This window comes from Oncorhynchus masou, chromosome 27 (genome assembly GCF_036934945.1).
Source record: "Oncorhynchus masou masou isolate Uvic2021 chromosome 27, UVic_Omas_1.1, whole genome shotgun sequence".
Lineage (NCBI taxonomy): Eukaryota > Metazoa > Chordata > Actinopteri > Salmoniformes > Salmonidae > Oncorhynchus > Oncorhynchus masou.
The window spans coordinates 43,451,989-43,472,092 of NC_088238.1; the positions used below are offsets into that span (position 1 = coordinate 43,451,989).

Sequence of the window (20,104 nt, forward strand, 5' to 3'; positions counted from 1 at the left end):
AACCGCAAGGCTCTCCAGAGGGTAGTGAGGGCTGCACAACGCATCACCGGGGGCAAACTACCTGCCCTCCAGGACACCTACACCACCCGATGTTACAGGAAGGCCATAAAGATCATCAAGGACAACACCCACCCGAGCCACTGCCTGTTCACCTCGCTATCATCCAGAAGGCGAGGTCAGTACAGGTGCATCAAAGCTGGTACCGAGAGACTGAAAAACAGCTTCTATCTCAAGGTCATCAGACTGTTAAACAGCAACCACTAACATTGAGTGGCTGCTGCCAACACACTGACTCAACTCCAGCCACTTTAATAATGGGAATTGATGGGAAATGATGTAAAATATATCACTAGCCACTTTAAACAATGCTACCTAATATAATGTTTCCATACCCTACATTATTCATCTCATATGTATACATATATACTGTACTCTATATCATCTACTGCATCCTTATGTAATACATGTATCACTAACTTTAACTATGCCACTTTGTTTACATACTCATCTCATATGTACAGTGCCTTGCGAAAGTATTCGGCCCCCTTTAACTTTGCGACCTTTTGCCACATTTCAGGCTTCAAACATAAAGATATAAAACTGTATTTTTTTGTGAAGAATCAACAACAAGTGGGACACAATCATGAAGTGGAACGACATTTATTGGATATTTCCAACTTTTTTAACAAATCAAAAACTGAAAAATTGGGCACACAAAAATTTTCAGACCCTTTACTTTCAGTGCAGCATACTCTCTCCAGAAGTTCAGTGAGGATCTCTAATAATATTGAAATGGAAGGAGTATCAGACCACTGCAAATCTACCAAGACCTGGCCGTCCCTCTAAACTTTCAGCTCATACAAGGAGAAGACTGATCAGAGATGCAGCCAAGAGGCCCATGATCACTCTGGATGAACTGCAGAGATCTACAGCTGAGGTGGGAGACTCTGTCCATAGGACAACAATCAGTCGTATATTGCACAAATCTGGCCTTTATGGAAGAGTGGCAAGAAGAAAGCCATTTCTTAAAGATATCCATAAAAAGTGTTGTTTAATGTTTGCCACAAGCCACCTGGGAGACACACCAAACATGTGGAAGAAGGTGCTCTGGTCAGATGAAACCAAAATTGAACTTTTTGGCAACAATGCAAAACGTTATGTTTGGCGTAAAAGCAACACAGCTCATCACCCTGAACACACCATACCCACTGTCAAACATGGTGGTGGCAGCATCATGGTTTGGGCCTACTTTTCTTCAGCAGGGACAGGGAAGATGGTTAAAATTGATGGGAAGATGGATGGAGCCAAATACAGGACCATTCTGGAAGAAAACCTGATGGAGTCTGCAAAAGACCTGAGACTGGGACGGAGATTTGTCTTCCAACAAGACAATGATCCAAAACATGAAGCAAAATCTACAATGGAATGGTTCAAAAATAAAAAATTCCAGGTGTTAGAATGGCCAAGTCAAAGTCCAGACCTGAATCCACTTACAGCTGTAATCGCAGCAAAAGGTGGCACTACAAAGTATTAACTTAAGGGGGCTGAATAATTTTGCACGCCCAATTTTTCAGTTTTTGATTTGTTAAAAAAGTTTGAAATATCCAATAAATGTCGTTCCACTTCATGATTGTGTCCCACTTGTTGTTGATTCTTCACAAAAAAATACAGTTTTATATCTTTATGTTTGAAGCCTGAAATGTGGCAAAAGGTTGCAAAGTTCAAGAGGGCCGAATACTTTCGCAAGGCACTGTATATATATATATATATATATATATATATATATATATATACAGTACCAGTCAAAAGTTTGGACACCTACTCATTCCAGGGTTTGTCTTTATTTTTACTATTTTCTACATTGTACAACAATAGTGAATACACAAACTATGAAATAACACATATGGAATCATGTATTAACCAAACAAGTGTTAAACAAATGTTATATTTGAGATTCTTCAAAGTAGCCACCCATTGCCTTTATGACAGCTTTTGACCCATTCCTCCTGACAGAGCTGGTGTAACTGAGTCAGGTTTGTAGGATCCTTGCTCGCACACGCTTTTTCTGTTCTGCCCACAAATGTTCTATAGGATTGAGGTCAGGGCTTTGTGATGGCCACTCCAATACCTTTACTTTCTTGTCCTTAAGCCATTTTACCACAACTTTGGAAGTATACTTTGGGTCATTGTCCATTTGGAAGACCCATTTGCGACCAAGCTTTAACTTCCTGACGGATGTCTTGAGAGGTTGCTTCAATATATCCACATAATTTTCAGAAGTGCACCAGTCCCTCCTGCAGCAAAGCACCCCCACAACATGATGCTGTCACCCCCGTGCTTCACGGTTGGGATGGTGTTCTTCGACTTGCAAGCATCCCCCTTTTTCCTCCAAACATAACGATGGTCATTATGGCCAAACAGTTCTATTTTTGTTTCATCAGATCAGAGGACATTTCTCCAAAAAGTACGATCTTTGGCCCCATGTGCAGTTGCAAACCGTAGTCTGGCTTTTTTATGTCGGTTTTGGAGCAGTGGCTTCTTCCTTGCTGAGCGGCCTTTCAGGTTATGTCGATTTAAGACTCGTTTCACTGTGGATATAGATACTTTTCTACCTGTTTCATTCAGCATCTTCACAAGGTCGTTTGCTGTTGTTCTGGGATTGATTTGCACTTTTCGCACCAAAGTAGGTTAATCTCTAGGAGACAGAAAGCGTCTCCTTCCTGAGCGGTATGACGGCTGTGTGGTCCCGTGGTGTTTATACTTGCGTACTGTTGTTTGTATAGATGAACATGGTACCTTCAGGCGTTGTAAATTGCTCCCAAGGATGAACCAGACTTGTGGAGGTCTACAATCTTTTTTCTGAGGTCTTGGCTAACTTCTTTTGATTTTCCCATAATGTCAAGCAAAAAGGCACTGAGCTTGAAGGTAGGCCTTGAAAAACATCCACAGGTACACCTCCAGTTGACTCAAACGATGTCAATTAGCCTATCAGAAGCTTCTAAAGCCATGACATAATTTTCTGGACAACCTTGCCTAATTTCTTTCAACTCAAATCTATGTGAGGTGCCATGTTTGTTCAAATCAAATTTTATTAGTCACATACACATATTCAGCAGATGTTATTGCAGGTGTAGTGAAATGGTTGTGGTCCTAGCTCCAACAGTGCAGCAATATCTAACAATTCACAACAATACACACATCTAAAAGTAAAAGAATGGAATTAAGAAATATATACTACCGTTCAAAAGTTTGGGGTCACTTAGAAATGTCCTTGTTTTTGAAAGAAAAACACATTTTCGTCCATTAAAATAACATCACATTGATCAGAAATGCAGTTTAGGCATTGTTAATGTTGTAAATGACTATTATAGCTGGAAACGGCAGATTTTTAATGGAATATCTACATAGGCGTACAGAGGCCCATTATCAGCAACCATCACTCCTGTGTTCCAATGGCACGTTGTGTTAGCTAATTTAAGTTTATAATTTTAAAAGGCTAATTGATCATTAGAAAACCCTTTTGCAATTATGTTAGCACAGCTGAAAACTGTTGTTCTGATTAAAGAAGCAATAAAACTAGCCTTCTTTTAGAGGAGTTCAGTATCTGGAGCATCAGCATTTATGGGTTCGATTACGGGCTCAAAATGGCCAGAGCCAAAGGACTTTCTTCTGAAACTCATCAGTCTATTCTTGTTCTGAGAAATGAAGGCTATTCCATGTGAGAAATTGCCAAGAAACTGAATATCTCGTACAAGCTGTGTGCTAGTGCCTTCACAGAACAGCTCAAACTGTCTCTTACCAGAATAGAAAGAGAAGTGGGAGGCCCCTGTGCACAACTGAGCAAGAGGACAAGTACATTAGTGTCTAGTTTGAGAAACAGACACCTCACAAGTCCTCAACTGGCAGCTTCATTAAATAGTACCCACAAAACACCAGTCTCAACATCAACAGTGAAGAGGCGACTCCGGGATGCTGGTAGAGTTCTAGGCAGAGTTGCAAAGAAAAAGCCATATCTCAGACTGGTCATAAATTTTGGGCGTCAGGCATTTCAGTATTGCCTCTCCTCTTTCTTGGAAATGCAGTAAGGAAATGAAACTTAGAGTAGCGTTACCAAAGAGGAGGAGGCGATTCAAGATGGGCAACTTGGCCCAAAATCTGTCCCCACCAGGCGAGGAGTTATGCGTGGTGGTCAATGAGAGTGTCGAATTTGGCCAACATCAAAACAGGATGGCTTCTTTGCAAAATTAAGCTTATTTGATCGAATATAAGTTTCGTGATGGTTAGGTTGTTACGAATGTTCTGATATAAGCATACACACATGGCATACCGGCAACTTTGAAAAAAACGATTTAATATTCGAGTTGTGCCTGTTTGTCACACGATATATGCCTTCTCATTGGCTAGAATGGCCCCACGTGATCTCGCTTCCTCTCTCTAAGGAAGCGAATCCTAATCCAACTGTTAGACCTGACCATCTCGTCATTATATACATATCTCTGGCATAACTTTAGTATGACATAGTTCTGTTGGTTGGTCTGGTCAATATTTGTCAAAGGTAAGTGTAATATGGAGCGATTGGTGAATCTTCAGGTAAATGTATTATTGGGAAACCCTGAATATCCAGTGACATTGTTTGTATCTGCTGTGTTCGACTGCAGCCGAAATATGTATCTTACTTTTTGATATTGGATGTGTCCAATTTATAGCGATGGTTTACGACTCTGGGTCTGTGTTTGATACTTGACTGGCTTGGAAACTGATCATAGAAGCGTTTTACATTGCCAATGAGCGCTTGAAACACAATTCGCAATGAAAACCTTGCGATTTTAAGGTCGCTGGCATTCAATTTCCTTTTAGGCAAAAACGATGCAAATAACTTATGACAGTGCTCATAGGAAAATGCTATTTCCTGATGAAGTGCAAAATGAAGAGACTGCTTCGAATGTGGCATAAAGTAGTCTATTCCATTTAGAAGTAAACAATTATATTCCATTCGATAGAAGAAAAAAAAACGCAAACGTTATGAAATCTGTTTAAAAAATATTGCCTAGGCCTACTCAAAAGAAAATTAATTCGCCTGTGACCCACCCGAAACAACATAAGGCATATAGATACAAGCTTTATTGCTCATATATCTCACTGTCTTTACATCACTGAAAGATAAAAACAACATCTAAAGTGTCTAGGAGGCACAAAGTGGTGTGGTTCCTGTCATGTAAAAATTGCTTTTCAGAAGTTTGGTTTACATCCGTGACTTTCTGTGTTGTAGCTTTTAAGATAAAATAATGACTTTATTATCCCCGTGGGGACATTTGGGTTGCGGCACGGAGCATAAAAGCACAATCAAGCATAGACAAGGACATATACTGACACTAAATACAGATAGGAAAGGTGCAATTAATGAGAGACCAATGATTAATATGTACACATTATACACTGTACACGCAGTCAACCATAATGTCACCTGTAGGCCAGCCCGCCTTATTGCCTGTCTCTATTTCTGATTCCTTTTGTACCCTATAACGTCGCCCCGAGGGGAGGAGTAGATTATTAGTAGGCTAGCGTTACATTCACAGAATAATACGATTATTGTGAATAGTAAGATTAATATAATAGTTCGATTTAGTCATTTACATCCTTTGAAAGAATAACGATTTCACTAATAATCCTGTTTACATGGACACGTCTGAAATCAGGCGACCTGATGGGACTTTGATAAATTGATAAATGCAGAAAATTGCAATTCAAAACAAACGTTCTACCACAGCGACTATGTAATTTTTGGATTTCAAGTGTATATGTGAAAACGTTTACTAACAGGCATACTTTAATTTTTCCGAACTCACTTCACTCGCGCAAAAGAAAGAAGGACATGTACCATCAACCGAAAAAATACCTATTCGACTCCTCCAAACACTCATGTCCCAAGGCACTAACCTTAGTGCAATACACAGGTCGGAAATCTACAAAAAAAACAGCTGAATATATTGAAGATGCCAAGACGAGGTATTTTTTTCAGTTGCATGTATTTTTTTTGCAGACTTTTTGGAAGTGCATACTGGTCGTGACCGCAGTAAATGACAATAGTTGCTAATCGAAACCATATTTACTAGCGGGGTGGGGGTAACGCAGTGAAATGCTAGCTGTTCCCATTGAGCCAATTACTATCCATTTAAAAGCGCTTCTCGGCAGAAATACACACACACACACACACACACACACACACACACACACACACACACACACACACACACACACACACACACACACACACACACACACACACACACACACAGTGCCTAGTTCAAGTCTGCACAGGCTTCACATTATGCTGCCTTAAAATAAATGGAGTACAACCTACTTTACAACCTACACATTTTCAAAGTGAAAGAAAAATTATAGAAACTTAATGAATTAATTGTAAAAAAATATATAATTAAGATGTGTTCATTGCTTATGTCTTCACACCCCAGAGTTAATACTTGGAAGCACCTTTGGCATCCATTACAGCTGTGAAACCTTTTGAATGAGATTCTAACAACTTTGCACAAGTCTTACGACAGCATACAGTACCAATCAAATGTTTGGACACCTACTGATTCAAGGGTTTTTCTTTATTTTGACTATTTTATACATTGTAAAATAATACTTAAGACATCAAAACTATAAAATAACACAGATGGAATCATGTAGTAACTAAAAAAGTGTTAAACATATTTTATAGTCTTCAAAGTATCCACCATTTGCCTTGATGACAGCTTTGCACACGCTTGCCATTCTCTCAACCGGCTTCACCTGGAATGCTTTTCCATCAGTCTTGAAGGAGTTCCCACATATGCTGAGCACTTGTTGGGTGCTTTTCCTTCACTCTGCGGTCAAAGTGATCCCAAACCAGGTTGGGTGATTGTGGAGGCCAGGTCATTGGATGCAGCACTCCATCACTCTCTTGCTTGGTCATATAGCCCTTACACAGCCTGGAGGTGTGTTGGGTCATTGTCCTGTTGAAAAACAAATGATAGTCTGACTAAGCGCAAATCAGATTGGATGGCATGTCACTGCAGAATGCTGTGGTAGCGATGCTGGTTAAGTGTGCCTTGAATTCAAAATAAATCACAGACAGTGTCACCAGCAAAGCACCCCCACACCATCACACCTCCTCCTCGATGCTTCATAGTGGGAACCACACATGCAGAGATCATCTGTTCACCTACTCTGCTTCTCACAAAGACATGGTGGTTGGAACCAAACATCTCAAATTTGGACTCATCAGACCAAAGGACAGATTTCCACCGGTCTAATGTCCATTGCTCGTGTTTCTTGGCCCAAGCAAGTCTCTTCTTCTTATTGGTGTCCTTTAGTAGTGGTTTATTTGCAGCCATTTGACCATGAGCCTGATTCACACAGTCTCCTCTGAACAGTTTATGTTGAAATGTATCTGTTACTTGAACTCTGTGAAGCTTTAATTTGGGCTGCAATTTCTGAGGCAATTCTAATGAGCTTATCCTCTGCAGCAGAGGTAACTCTGGGTCTTCCTTTCCTGTGGTGGTCCTCATGAGAGCCAGTTTCATCATAGCGCTTGATGGTTTTTGCAACTACACTTGAAGAAACTTTCAAAGTTCTTGACATTTTCCGAATTGACTGACCTTCATGTCTAAAAGTAATCATGGACTGCAGTTTCTCTTTGCTTATTTGAGCTGTTCTTGCCATAATATGGACTTGTTCTTTTACCAAATAGGGCTATCTTCTGTATACCCCCCTACCTTGTCACAACACAACTGATTGACTAAAATGCATTAAGAAGGAAAGCAATTCCACAAATTAACTTTTAACAAGGCACACCTGTTAATTAAAATGCATTCCAGGTGACTACCTCATGAAGCTGGTTGAGAGAATGCCAAGAGTGTGCAAAGCTGTCATCAAGGCAAAGGGTGGCATCAGATGACCTGGTCTCTACAATCCCCTGGCCTCAACCAAATTGAGATGGTTTGGGATGAGTTTGACTGCAGAGTGAAGGAAAAGCAGCCAACAAGTGCTCAGCATATGTTGGAACTCCTTCAAGACTGTTGGAAAAGTATTCCAGGTGAAGCTGGTTTAGAGAATGCCAAGAGTGTGCAAAGCTGTCCTCAAGGCAAAGGGGGGCTACTTTGAAGAATGTCAAATATAAAATATATTTTGATTTGTTTAACACTGTTTTTGGTTACTACATGATTCCATATGTTATTTCATAGTTTTGATGTCTTCACTATTATTCTACAATGTAGAAAATATTAAAAATAAAGAAAAACCCTTGAATGAGCAGATGTGTCCAAACTTTTGACTGGTACTGTATATCTATAGTTTTTGTCAAAATTGCTCAACCTAAATACATTTGATAAATAAAGGTTAAATAAAAAAATGTATAAAAGATATTCAAACCATGTCTCTGATTTTCAAGCAGATTTAAATCAGGGCTGAGACTGGACCTTTTCAGGAACACTCACCACCTATTGGAAAGCCATTCTGGTGTTTCTTTGGCATACAACTGTGTGTTTCCCACAAAAAATACAACTCTATCCTAGGGTTACATTTTTATACTGAACAAAATATAAAAGCAACATGTAAAGTGTTGGTCCCATGTTACATGAGCTGAAATAAAACGACCCAGAAATGTTCCATATGCACAAAAAGCTTATTTCTCTCAAATGATGTGCTCAAATTTGTTTACATCCCTGTTAGTGAGCATTTCTCCTTTGCCAAGAGAATCCATCCACGTGACAGGTGTGGCATATCAAGAAGCTAATTAAACAGAATTATGATTAGACAAATTTCTGCAGGCCCACCCACCAACGAATTTGGTGTATAGCTACTGATCTACATCAGCTACCCGGATACATAATTTGCATTTCCTTTGTTGTCTTCAACCTTCAGGTTTGGAATCTATTCAGTAATTCCAGGCAGAGAGGAGAAGAGTGAATGATGCCAAGGTCTGGAGAATTGACCCTGTTCCTGACCTTGGGTGGGGTGTTGGGGATGGCGGCGGTCCTGCTGTTTATTCTGGTAAGAAGAAGAGGCAGAGAGCAAACAGGAGAGAAAGGTAGACAAAGGAGAATAGGATGACGTTTGGATTTCTTCACATTTGAACGTTACAAAGTACTTCATTTAGGTAACAGTTCACTCCCCTGAGTGAATACATGTTAGAAACACCTTCGGCAGCGATTACAGCTGTGAGTTTTCTTGGGTAAGCCTCATAAGAGCATTGCACGTCTGTATTGTGCAATATTTGCCCATTATTCTTTTTAACATTCTACAAGCTCTGTCATGGTGTTGGAGAACATGGCTAGACAAGATTTTCAAGCAGATTTGTCAAAATTGTAACTTGGCCATTCGGGAACATTCACTGATTACTTTATAAAGCAACTCCAGTGTAGATCTGTCTGCTGTAAGGTGAATTCCTCCCCCACTGTCTGGTGGAAAGCAGACTGAAGCAGGTTTTCCTCTGGGGTTTTGCATGTACTTTGCTCAATCCCGTTTCTTTTCATCCTGAAAAACACACCGTCTTTGCCGATGTCAAGCATACCAGTGCCATTATGCAGCCACCACCATGTTTGAAAATAAGGAGGCCGTTACTTAGTGATGTGTTGTGTTGGATTTGCCTCAAACTTAGCGCTTTGCATTAAGGACAAAAGTGTATTCCTTTGCAATGTTTTTTTTGCAGTATTACTTTAGTGCCTTGTTGCATACATATGTTATGGAATATTTATATTTTGTATATTTTTTTTCTTCTTTTCACTCCTTCATTTAGGCCATTATTGTAGAGTTACTGCAATGTTGTTGATCCATCCTCAGTTTTCTTCGATCACAGCCATTGAACAATGTAGCAGTTTTAAAATCACAAATGGCCTCTTGTTGACATCCCTAAGCAGTTTCCTTCCTTTCCTGCTGCTCAGTTCAGAAGGACGACTGCATCTTTTATGTGTCTGGGTGGTTTAATACATCATCCACAGCATAATTATTAACTTGACCATGCTTAAATATAATGTCTGATTTGTGTTGGGGAATAATCAGAATTAGTTGGTAACATAGGTAAGATGTTTTATATTCATCATATGTTTGTAAGTTACTTCTCATCAGAATGTGTTTGTATAATACTGTGGCGGGGTTGCAGTGTCTGTTCTATGTCAAGACTAAGTTACTTGGGTAGGAGAGAGGGGAGAGGTCAAGCGTGTATCTCTTGGCTCCATAATGTCTGTGTGCCAGTCAATGTGTCTCTGTGATCTTGTTAAGATAGGATGGATTTGATATATGCCTGTTGATGTGAGGATTTGTTTATGGTTTTGAGTTTGAGAAAAGAACATAGTTTAGGAGACAAAGCTGAATGATAAATTATGCCGATGCTGTCTGGCTATGTGTGTCTTTGCTATAAAGGATCTCAGTTGCAATGTGTAAGGGACTCTCAGAGAATTCATTTATCGTTTCCTCCAGACGTGACGCTTGGCATTCAAGCCAAAGAGTTCAATCTTGTTTTCATCAGACCAGAGAATCTTGTTTCTCATGGTCTGAGAGTCCTTTAGGTGCCTTTTGGGAAAACTCCAAGCGGGCTGTCATGTACCTTTTTTACTGAGGAGTGGCTTCCTGATTGGCCTGATTGGTGGAGTGCTGCATAGATGGTTGTCCTTCTGGAAGGGTCTCCTATCTCCACAGAGGAACTCTGTCACCGTGACCATCGGGTTATTGGGCACTTCCCTGACCAAGGCCCTTCTCCTCCGATTGCTCAGTTTGGCCAGGCGGCCAGCTCTAGGAAGAGTCTTGGTGGTTCCAAACTGATGGAGGCCACTGTGTTCTTGGGGACCTTCAATGCTGCAGAAATTTTTGGTACCCTTCCCCAGACCTGTGCTTCAACACAATCCAGTCTCGGAGCTCTATGGACAATTCTTTCAACCTCATGGCTTTGTTTTTGTTCTGACATGCACTGTCAACTGTGGGACCTTGTATAGACAAGTGTGTGCCTTTCTAAATCAATTGAATTTACCATAGGTGGACTCCAATCAAGTTGTAGAAACATCTCAAGGATGATCAATCGAGTCTCTTAGCAAAGGGTCTGAATACTTACAGTGCCTTGCGAAAGTATTCGGCCCCCTTGAACTTTGCGACCTTTTGCCACATTTCAGGCTTCAAACATAAAGATATAAAACTGTATTTTTTTGTGAAGAATCAACAACAAGTGGGACACAATCATGAAGTGGAACGACATTTATTGGATATTTCAAACTTTTTTAACAAATCAAAAACTGAAAAATTGGGCGTGCAAAATTATTCAGCCCCTTTACTTTCAGTGCAGCAAACTCTCTCCAGAAGTTCAGTGAGGATCTCTGAATGATCCAATGTTGACCTAAATGACTAATGATGATAAATACAATCCACCTGTGTGTAATCAAGTCTCCGTATAAATGCACCTGCACTGTGATAGTCTCAGAGGTCCGTTAAAAGCGCAGAGAGCATCATGAAGAACAAGGAACACACCAGGCAGGTCCGAGATACTGTTGTGAAGAAGTTTAAAGCCAGGTTTGGATACAAAAGATTTCCCAAGCTTTAAACATCCCAAGGAGCACTGTGCAAGCGATAATATTGAAATGGAAGGAGTATCAGACCACTGCAAATCTACCAAGACCTGGCCGTCCCTCTAACCTTTCAGCTCATACAAGGAGAAGACTGATCAGAGATGCAGCCAAGAGGCCCATGATCACTCTGGATGAACTGCAGAGATCTACAGCTTAGGTGGGAGACTCTGTCCATAGGACAACAATCAGTCGTATATTGCACAAATCTGGCCTTTATGGAAGAGTGGCAAGAAGAAAGCCATTTCTTAAAGATATCCATAAAAAGTGTCGTTTAAAGTTTGCCACAAGCCACCTGGGAGACACACCAAACATGTGGAAGAAGGTGCTCTGGTCAGATGAAACCAAAATGGAACTTTTTCCTCCACCTCAACACTTAACGCCACCTCAGTAATCACTCCTTTCAAAGACATTCTGCTCCGGAGAGAAAATTAAGTCGCAGGTATTGTTCCAAGGCGCGTGACGCGAAGTAACCAATTTCTTTTCTACACAGCCTGAGTCCACATATGGGACAGCCAAAAGGCAGGGATCGACTCTCTCCAAAAATGTCACTCCCACTGGTCCAGAATCATCCTTTGCATGACCATCGGGGCGAGGCTCGGACTCAGAGATCTTCATCGTCACTCTCGTCTGGTTCAAATTATGAGACATTCGAGACAGCAGAGTACTGTTTGTGCTTGGCGCCATTATTCCTCAACACATATCTTCACTCGGCTCTTCTCCTTCTTCCTTGCAGTCCATTACCACATCTGTCCGTTGACAACGCTCATGCCACACCTGCATCCACGGTATTGCTTACAAAACACACACTGATGGCCCTTCTCCAATACCCAACTTCTGTTCCTTAGCCCAATTTATTAGTCTGGCTATCTCTGGCCTCTCGATGCTCGCAAAATGTGGGCTACTCTGCCCCCTTCATTAGCTACACTTCCCTGTGTCTCCGTCATCCTATGAAAATATCATGGCTAGAAGGGATCCAGGTTTTGCCAAATTAACATCAGATTTGACTTTTCGTAGCAGGATAGGAGAATTTACATAGCAGGTAAGAAGAATTAACATAGCAGGTTAGGAGAATTAGGTTAAGGTTAGGGTTAGCGAAAATGCAATTTTTAAAAACTTTTGACGTTAATTTGACAAAAGCTGGATCCGTTCTAGCCATGATCCTATAACACATCTGTGCAATGTTCAAATCAAATGTTATTTGTCACATACACATGGTTAGCAGATGTTAATGCGAGTGTAGCGAAATGCTTGTGCTTCTAGTTCCGACCATGCAGTAATATCTAACAAGTAATCTAACCTAAGAATTTCACAACTGCCTTGTACACACACAAGTGTAAAGGAATGAATAAGAAAATGTACATAAAAATACATGAATGAGCGATGGCCGAACGGCATAGGCAAGATTGAGTAGATGGTATAGAGTACTGTATATACATATGAGATGAGTAATGTAGGGTATGTAAACATTATATCAAATTTTTCCATTATTAAAGTGGCTAGAGATGAGTCCGTATGTTGGCAGCAGCCACTCAATGTTACTGATGGCTGTTTAACAGTCTGATGGCCTTGAGAAAGAAGCTGTTTTTTAGTCTCTCGGTCCCCGCTTTGATGCACCTGTACTGACCTCGCCTTCTGGATGATAGCGGGGTGAACAGGCAGTGGCTCGGGTGGTTGTTGTCCTTGATGATCTTTATGGCCTTCCTGTGACATCAGGTGGTGTAGGTGTCCTGGAGGGCAAGTAGTTTGCCCCCAGTGATGCATTGTGCAGACCTCACTACCTTCTGGAGAGCCTTACGGTTGTGGGCGGAGCAGTTGCCGTACCAGGCGGTGATACAGCCCGACAGGATGCTCTCGATTGTGCATCCGAAAAAGTTTGAGTGTTTTTGGTGACAAACCAAATTTCTTCAGCCTCCTGAGGTTGAAGAGGCACTGCTGCGCCTTCTTCACCACGCTGTCTGTGTGGTTGGACCATTTCAGTTTGTCCGTGATGTCTACGCTGAGGAACTTAAAACCTTCCACCTTCTCCACTACTGTCCTGTCGATGTGGATAGGGGGGTGCTCCCTCTGCTGTTTCCTGAAGTCCACGATCATCTCCTTTGTTTTGTTGACATTGAGTGTGAGGTTCTTTTCCTGACACCACACTCCGAGGGCCCTTACCTCCTCCCTGTAGGCCGTCTCGTAGTTGTTGGTAATCAAGCCTACCACTGTAGTGTCGTCTGCAAACTTGATGATTGAGTTGGAGGCTTGCATGGCCACGCAGTCATGGGTGAACAGGGAGTACAGGAGAGGGCTGAGAATGCACTCTTGGAGGGAATAATTACATTCTTACTGTAGGGGATTCCTCTGAAAAGTTATTGTGGTCAACAGACAGGGAAAAATGACGATACCAAAAACAATAGTGTTTCAAACACACCTACAGTGCTTGGACCTGTAATGGCCCCTGCAAGTTTCAGTTTAATTTCCTTATTCTGTAAATAATCTGTGCAAGGGGCCTCCCGAGTGGCGTAGCGCAGTTTTGTGGCGTCACTACAGGCTGGGGTTCTATCCCAGTCCCATAGGGCGGAGCACAATTGGCCCAACATCGTCCAGTTTAGAGGAGGGTTTGGCCGGGGGGCTTTACTTGGCTGATTGAGCTCTAGCAGCTCCTTGAGGTGGGCAGGGCGCCTGCAAGCTGACCTCAGCCATCAGTTGAACTGCGTTTCGTCTGACACATTGGTTCAGCTGGCTTCTGGGTAAAGCAGGCGGGTGTTAAGAAGTGCGGCTTGGCGGGTCATGTTTTAGAGGACGCATGACTCGACCGTCGACTCTCCCGAGCCTGTTGGGGAGTTGCAGTGATAAGACAAGTAGTAATCCCGAAATTGGGGAGAAAAAATACACTTTTTTTTTTTAAATGTGCAAGACCATGCCATGTCTTGGCATGTTTTATTTGTTTATATTTTGGGAGGAAGCAGCCTTGAGATTTTGAATTTAAACCCACATTAAACATAATTCCACTGAAACTATGATTTGAGAATCTTGAAGTTGGTATTTCACTACGTGGGCCTTTAATAATGAGGTTGGTATACTGATGGAACCTACAGAGGACAGGTTACAGTTGTAAGGTATGTTAGATTACTTAAATTGGAGTCTGATCTGCTGGTAATCTGGTCCTGCATGTCTTGTCTCCCTTCACAGTTTAGGCAGACTGTCTCTGCGGACCCCTGGGAGATTAACCGCAGCTTTATAACACTGGGGAGGTGCCTGGGCGAAGGTTCCTTTGGAGTGGTCTATCAAGGCCTCTATAACAACACTCCAGTTGCAGTGAAGACCCTTAGACGTGGTAAACACCTGGGACAGGTTTTTCCAAAAATCTGCATAAGAATGATCTAGATTCTGTAATTATCCTCTGTTTGTCAATCCAGGATCCGATCAATCAGATATTTTTGCCAGATTTTCGGGAAAAGGATGGGATGGGATCCTTCTCATCCAGATACCACAATATCATGTTTCTACTTCTACACTGTCATAGAGAAACAGAGATGAGTAAACTACATAAAAACCCAACATTTAAAGACCCCCTTCAGCTATTTTTGTACTTTTCTCATTGAAAAACAATATCCCAAGTATAAATACAGTAATTTACACACACTTGTGGGTAAAAAAAAATATGTTTGGAGAATTTAAAAAATTTTTTTTAGACACAACTGCCAAATTCAAGGAGTTGGTCTGATTGGTCCACTGTTGTGTCATCGACATCCCTCCCTCCTTCCAGGAACAGAGGTGTGCTAGAGGCGACACTACAGACCCGAGTTTGATCCCGGGCTGTATCACAACCGTCCGGGATCGGGAGTCCCATAGGGCGACGCACAATTGGCCCAGCGTCTTCCGGGTTAGTTGAGGGTTTGGCCGGGGGGCCTTTACAATTAGGCCATCATTGTAAATAAGAATTTGCTCTTAACTGACTTGCCTAGTTGAATTTAAAAAACACTATTCTAAGATTTAATACAATCTGATTGCCAAAAAATACGATTAGAAAAGTTTTTAAAAACCGAGCCCAGGTATCTTTGCTATCTGACTTGTGGACGGGTAAAGCTTGCATGTCAAAATATCAATCCCTTGTTTGTACAATTGTTATTTTGCTAATATTTATCAGTAATACTCTCTAATTCTACTGTACATTAAGGTGGCATGGCTATATTGCATTTTGTTTGTATTTGCAGACATGCAGCTGTACACAGATTTTGCCATCGCTTAGGCAATGTTAATTTGCTATCCGAGTGACGCAAACATTAGTCAATGTGGGGCCCCTGCATAATCCGGCCATGATTACCACAATTTTGAGATAGCTGGTTACAGCAGTGATTCACAAATATTTTCACTCAGGCCTGCTCCCCCTCCCTCTCGGGCGCCAGGCTGCCCTTCATTACGCACACCTGTCACCATCATAACGCTCATCAGCGCTCATTGGACTCACCTGGACTCCTTCCCTTTGTTGATTGCCCCCTCTATAACGGTCTGCTTCCCCGTTTGTTTCCTGTGTCTGCATTAATGTCGTTATGTGTTCATGTCCACACGCTGTCCTGTTCCATCTCCGTCGATATTAAATGTGCACTCCCTGTACCTGCTTCTCGTCTCTACCAGCGTCGACCCTTACACAGGCCCCCCTCTTCATCACCGGGAAACATCCCCCGCGTGCTATGTCTATTTCTATGGATACAAGCACTGTCCATGACGACAAAAAACTGGCCACACCCCTCTTGTTGGCAGAGAAAAGGTTTAAAGCAGGTTTAAACCTTATTTCCTGCAATTCTATACATTTTGCCATGTCTTATGTGTGTTCATGTGATATCTGAGTGACTCAAACATTACAACAAAGTCAATGGGCTAAAAATGGTGAGCTGTCATGGACTAGTTGATCTGGACATTTCTGACAAGTTATAAATGGCTCTCTAAGGTCTGCAATGACTGACGAGAGGAAAACTGCTGATGCACTACTAATTTCAAAATTGCACCTTGTGTTTTCTACTATTACAGCTTTCAAGAGTAAGTTGAAAGCCTGAGTTCCTTAAAAAAAATCTACAAAATAAATAAACAAACTTCTTTCCCTCATTTCCTCTCATAGGCACCATGGCCCCTCGGGACTTCCTAAAAGAGGCCCAGATCATGAAGGCTATGAAGCATCCCAACCTCATCCAGCTCTTGGCTGTCTGCACTGAAGAACCCATCTACATCATCACTGAGCTAATGAAGAACGGAAGTCTGCTGGATTACCTGAGTAAGAGTACACTGTCGTATATGAACCAGCCAAGCCATGCAGTACACGCCCAGGAGTTTTTCCTAATTATATGACATATTATCCCATCAGAAAAATCTAAGGGTTGTAGTCTATAACTTTCTATCAAATCAAATTTCATTTGCCGAATACAACAGGTGTAAACCTTACCGTTAATTGTTTACTTACAAGTCCTTAGCCAACAATGCAGTTCAAGGAATAGAGATAAGAAAATATTTACTAAATAAAGTAAAACATTGAATCAAAAGTGACACAATAAAATAACGATGCTATATTTTATTTAACAAGGCAAGTCAGTTAAGAACAAATTCTTATTTACAATGACGGCCTACTCCGGCCAAACCCAGACGGCGCTGGGCCAATTGTGCGCTGCCCTATGGGACTCCCAATCACGGCCGGATGTGATAAAGCCTGGATTCGAACCAAGTACTATAGTGACGCCTCTTGCACTGAGATGCAGTGCCTTAGACCTCTGCACCACTCGGGAGCCCAGGGGGTACCGGTACCGCGTCAATGTGCGGGGGTACAGGTTAGTTGAGGTAATTTGTACATGTAGGTAGGGGTAAAGTGACTATGCATAGATAATAAACAGCGAGTAGCAGCAGTGTAAAAACAAAGAACAAAGTGGGAGGGTCAATGTAAATAGTCTGGGTGGCCGTTTGATTAATTGTTCAGCAGTCTTATGGTTTGGGAGTAGAAGCTGTTAAGGAGCCTTTTGGACATAGACTTGGCACTCCGGTACAGCTTGCGGTGCGGTAGCAGAGAGAACTGGGTGACTGGAGTCTTTGACAATTTTATGGACCTTCCTCTGACACCGCCTGGTATAGAGGTCCTGGATGCTATGTTATAGTGATCAGGTCACATGGCCAGTAAAACTCCTGCCGTTACTTTAAACCTCTCTCAAATATGGTACACAAACAATAGGACATTTTCAAGTGTAGAACTTTTCAAACATTTTTGTGTACCAACAGTTAAAATATGAGCTTTCATACTTCCACCGGTTCCTTTCCAATTTTGATTGTGAAAATTCTCCCATCATGTCATTTTATCATATCATCATTGTGCCCTGTTCCCTGTTCCACAGAGGTCAGGGTTGGAAGGCTACATTTAAATGACCAGATTGAGATGGCAGCCCAAGTGGCTTCTGGGATGGCTTATCTGGAGATGAAGAAATACATCCACAGGGACCTGGCAGCCAGGAATGTGCTGGTTGGCGAGAACAACGTCTACAAGGTGGCTGACTTTGGCCTTGCCAGGGTCTTACAAGCCCCACCAATGCTTTGGAATCAGACCAACCTGTATTATATACCTGTAGGGAATGCGATATTCCCTTTGAGATGGACGGCTCCTGAGGCCATCGCCAACGAGAAGTTCACCATCAAGTGTGACGTGTGGTCCTTCGGAATCTTGCTGTATGAGATCATGACCTTTGGGAAGATGCCCTATCCAGGTAAGACTTTCATATTTACGATTTCAACTCCACATCTCTAGTAAAGAGTATACACTGGGTATACCAAACATTAGGAATACCTTCCTAATATTGAGTTGAACCTGTCTCCTCCCGTTCATCTATTGTAAAAACAATTTGTTGCTAAATCCAGAGAAATTACGGGCCATGTAAAACAGAACTGTTGGTCACTAAATCTGTCTAGAAGGACCACGTGAAAATGGTTGGCTGGTATGCCCTCACACATCTGAGCGGTCGGCAGTGAATGCCCTCACCCGCTATGTACTTGTAACGGATTGGTTTGGTTCTGCCCACCACAGTGCTGTCCGGTCAGAACATGATGTTGAGGCCCATACTGAACACAGACACTGCTGTTTCCATTTGAAGATGTTACATGATCGTGGAAATCCGAATGACTTGGAATCTCATTGTTGTGGTTCTATAAGACAAAGAGATGAACGCATGTAAGCAGTATTAGTTCAAGGTTATAACTATGCAATGTGCATGTATGTACATGAAAGGGCTATAAACACAGCATCAATATAAACATAAATTAAACATTCACCTCTTGGAGAGAGCGAGAGAAATCAATTACTTGGATTGACAAAGGGTCAATATTTAGAGCACCCTCTCTCTCCAGCCTCGTGTGAGAATTTGCCAGGCTGAGACCTTATCAGATCTGCCCTGGTGCCACAGGTTGCTCCAACAACTGTCTGGGATGACTCTAGAAGCTCACGCATGGCAGCTCAATAAAACCCCTTTAATATGGTAAGCCATCCCAGAAGCTACTTGGGCTGCCATCTCAATCTGGTCATATAAGCGTAGCCTTCCATGGAAAATGCTGTTGAAGCGTGTGCATGTGAAAGACTGTGTTTACCAATACAACAAGTAAACCACTTCTGCAAAAGTACTTGTACAACCAATGCAATAACACTTCTGGCAGTACGGAATAATACCTCGTACAGTAACAAAAGGCAAAGCAGTGTTGGCAACTCTAACATTAAAGAATAGGAACAGCCATAAAGTAGAACATATGCCTGAAAGTTATCAAAGTAACAGTAAGTAATTAGTGGTAATGATCTATTATTACACTGCATGTAAAACCCCCAATAAACCCCCCATGCAACTTACATTTCGATATGCGCACGACATTGCTGTCGACAATAACAAAGTCCTCTGAAACGATGCGTGTTCTCCCTTCAGACGACAAAAATCTCTGACCTGAATGGGCGGGTGCAGTTTCTATCTACTCTTTTTACGCTGCGCTTCCTCAGGTTTGGTTGTTTTACTGTCTAAGATCAGTTGCATTACACTGTAACAAGTTCATCTTATTGTTTCAGACATGAACAACTCCCAGGTGAAACAGATGGTTCCCGCTGGGTACAGGATGCCTTGCCCTATTGACCCCTACTGTTCCAAAGACATGTACAATATCATGTTGGACTGCTGGAAGGAGAATAAAAATGACAGGCCCACTTTCAAGGCTCTGAAAATGAGTCTGAGGAACGTTAGAGGAAGATTTATGTAATCACTCTTGAGTATCCATTAAATAGCAGTAATTAAATGTTAGTCTTGTTTCTCAGCTCTGTCATCTCTTTTTGACAGTCTGGAATGTTCCTTAGTCTTCAGTAACACACACAACACTATCTTAAAGTGCTACCATGACCACATTGTTGATTTTACTGACTGCGCTGTGGAGGGATAAACGTTGATGTCATCTCTGCTGTCTTCAGACATGGTGTGTGCTTCCAAATTAAACCTTTTCTTTCTGCCTTTACACCATTGTCC

At 41.8% G+C, this 20,104-nt stretch overlaps 1 protein-coding gene across 1 annotated transcript; it reads left to right on the forward strand.

Annotated features, from left to right (window-relative positions):
- Positions 1-4,448: 4,448 nt before the first annotated feature.
- LOC135516247 (tyrosine-protein kinase SRK2-like) lies at positions 4,449-20,093 on the forward strand. Its single transcript, XM_064940396.1, has 6 exons — positions 4,449-4,555; positions 8,908-9,036; positions 14,772-14,916; positions 16,699-16,851; positions 17,954-18,319; positions 19,657-20,093. The coding sequence occupies exons 2-6, from the start codon at positions 8,953-8,955 to the stop codon at positions 19,842-19,844; spliced, it is 936 nt and encodes a 311-aa protein (XP_064796468.1). The 5' UTR covers positions 4,449-4,555; positions 8,908-8,952; the 3' UTR covers positions 19,845-20,093.
- Positions 20,094-20,104: the final 11 nt, after the last annotated feature.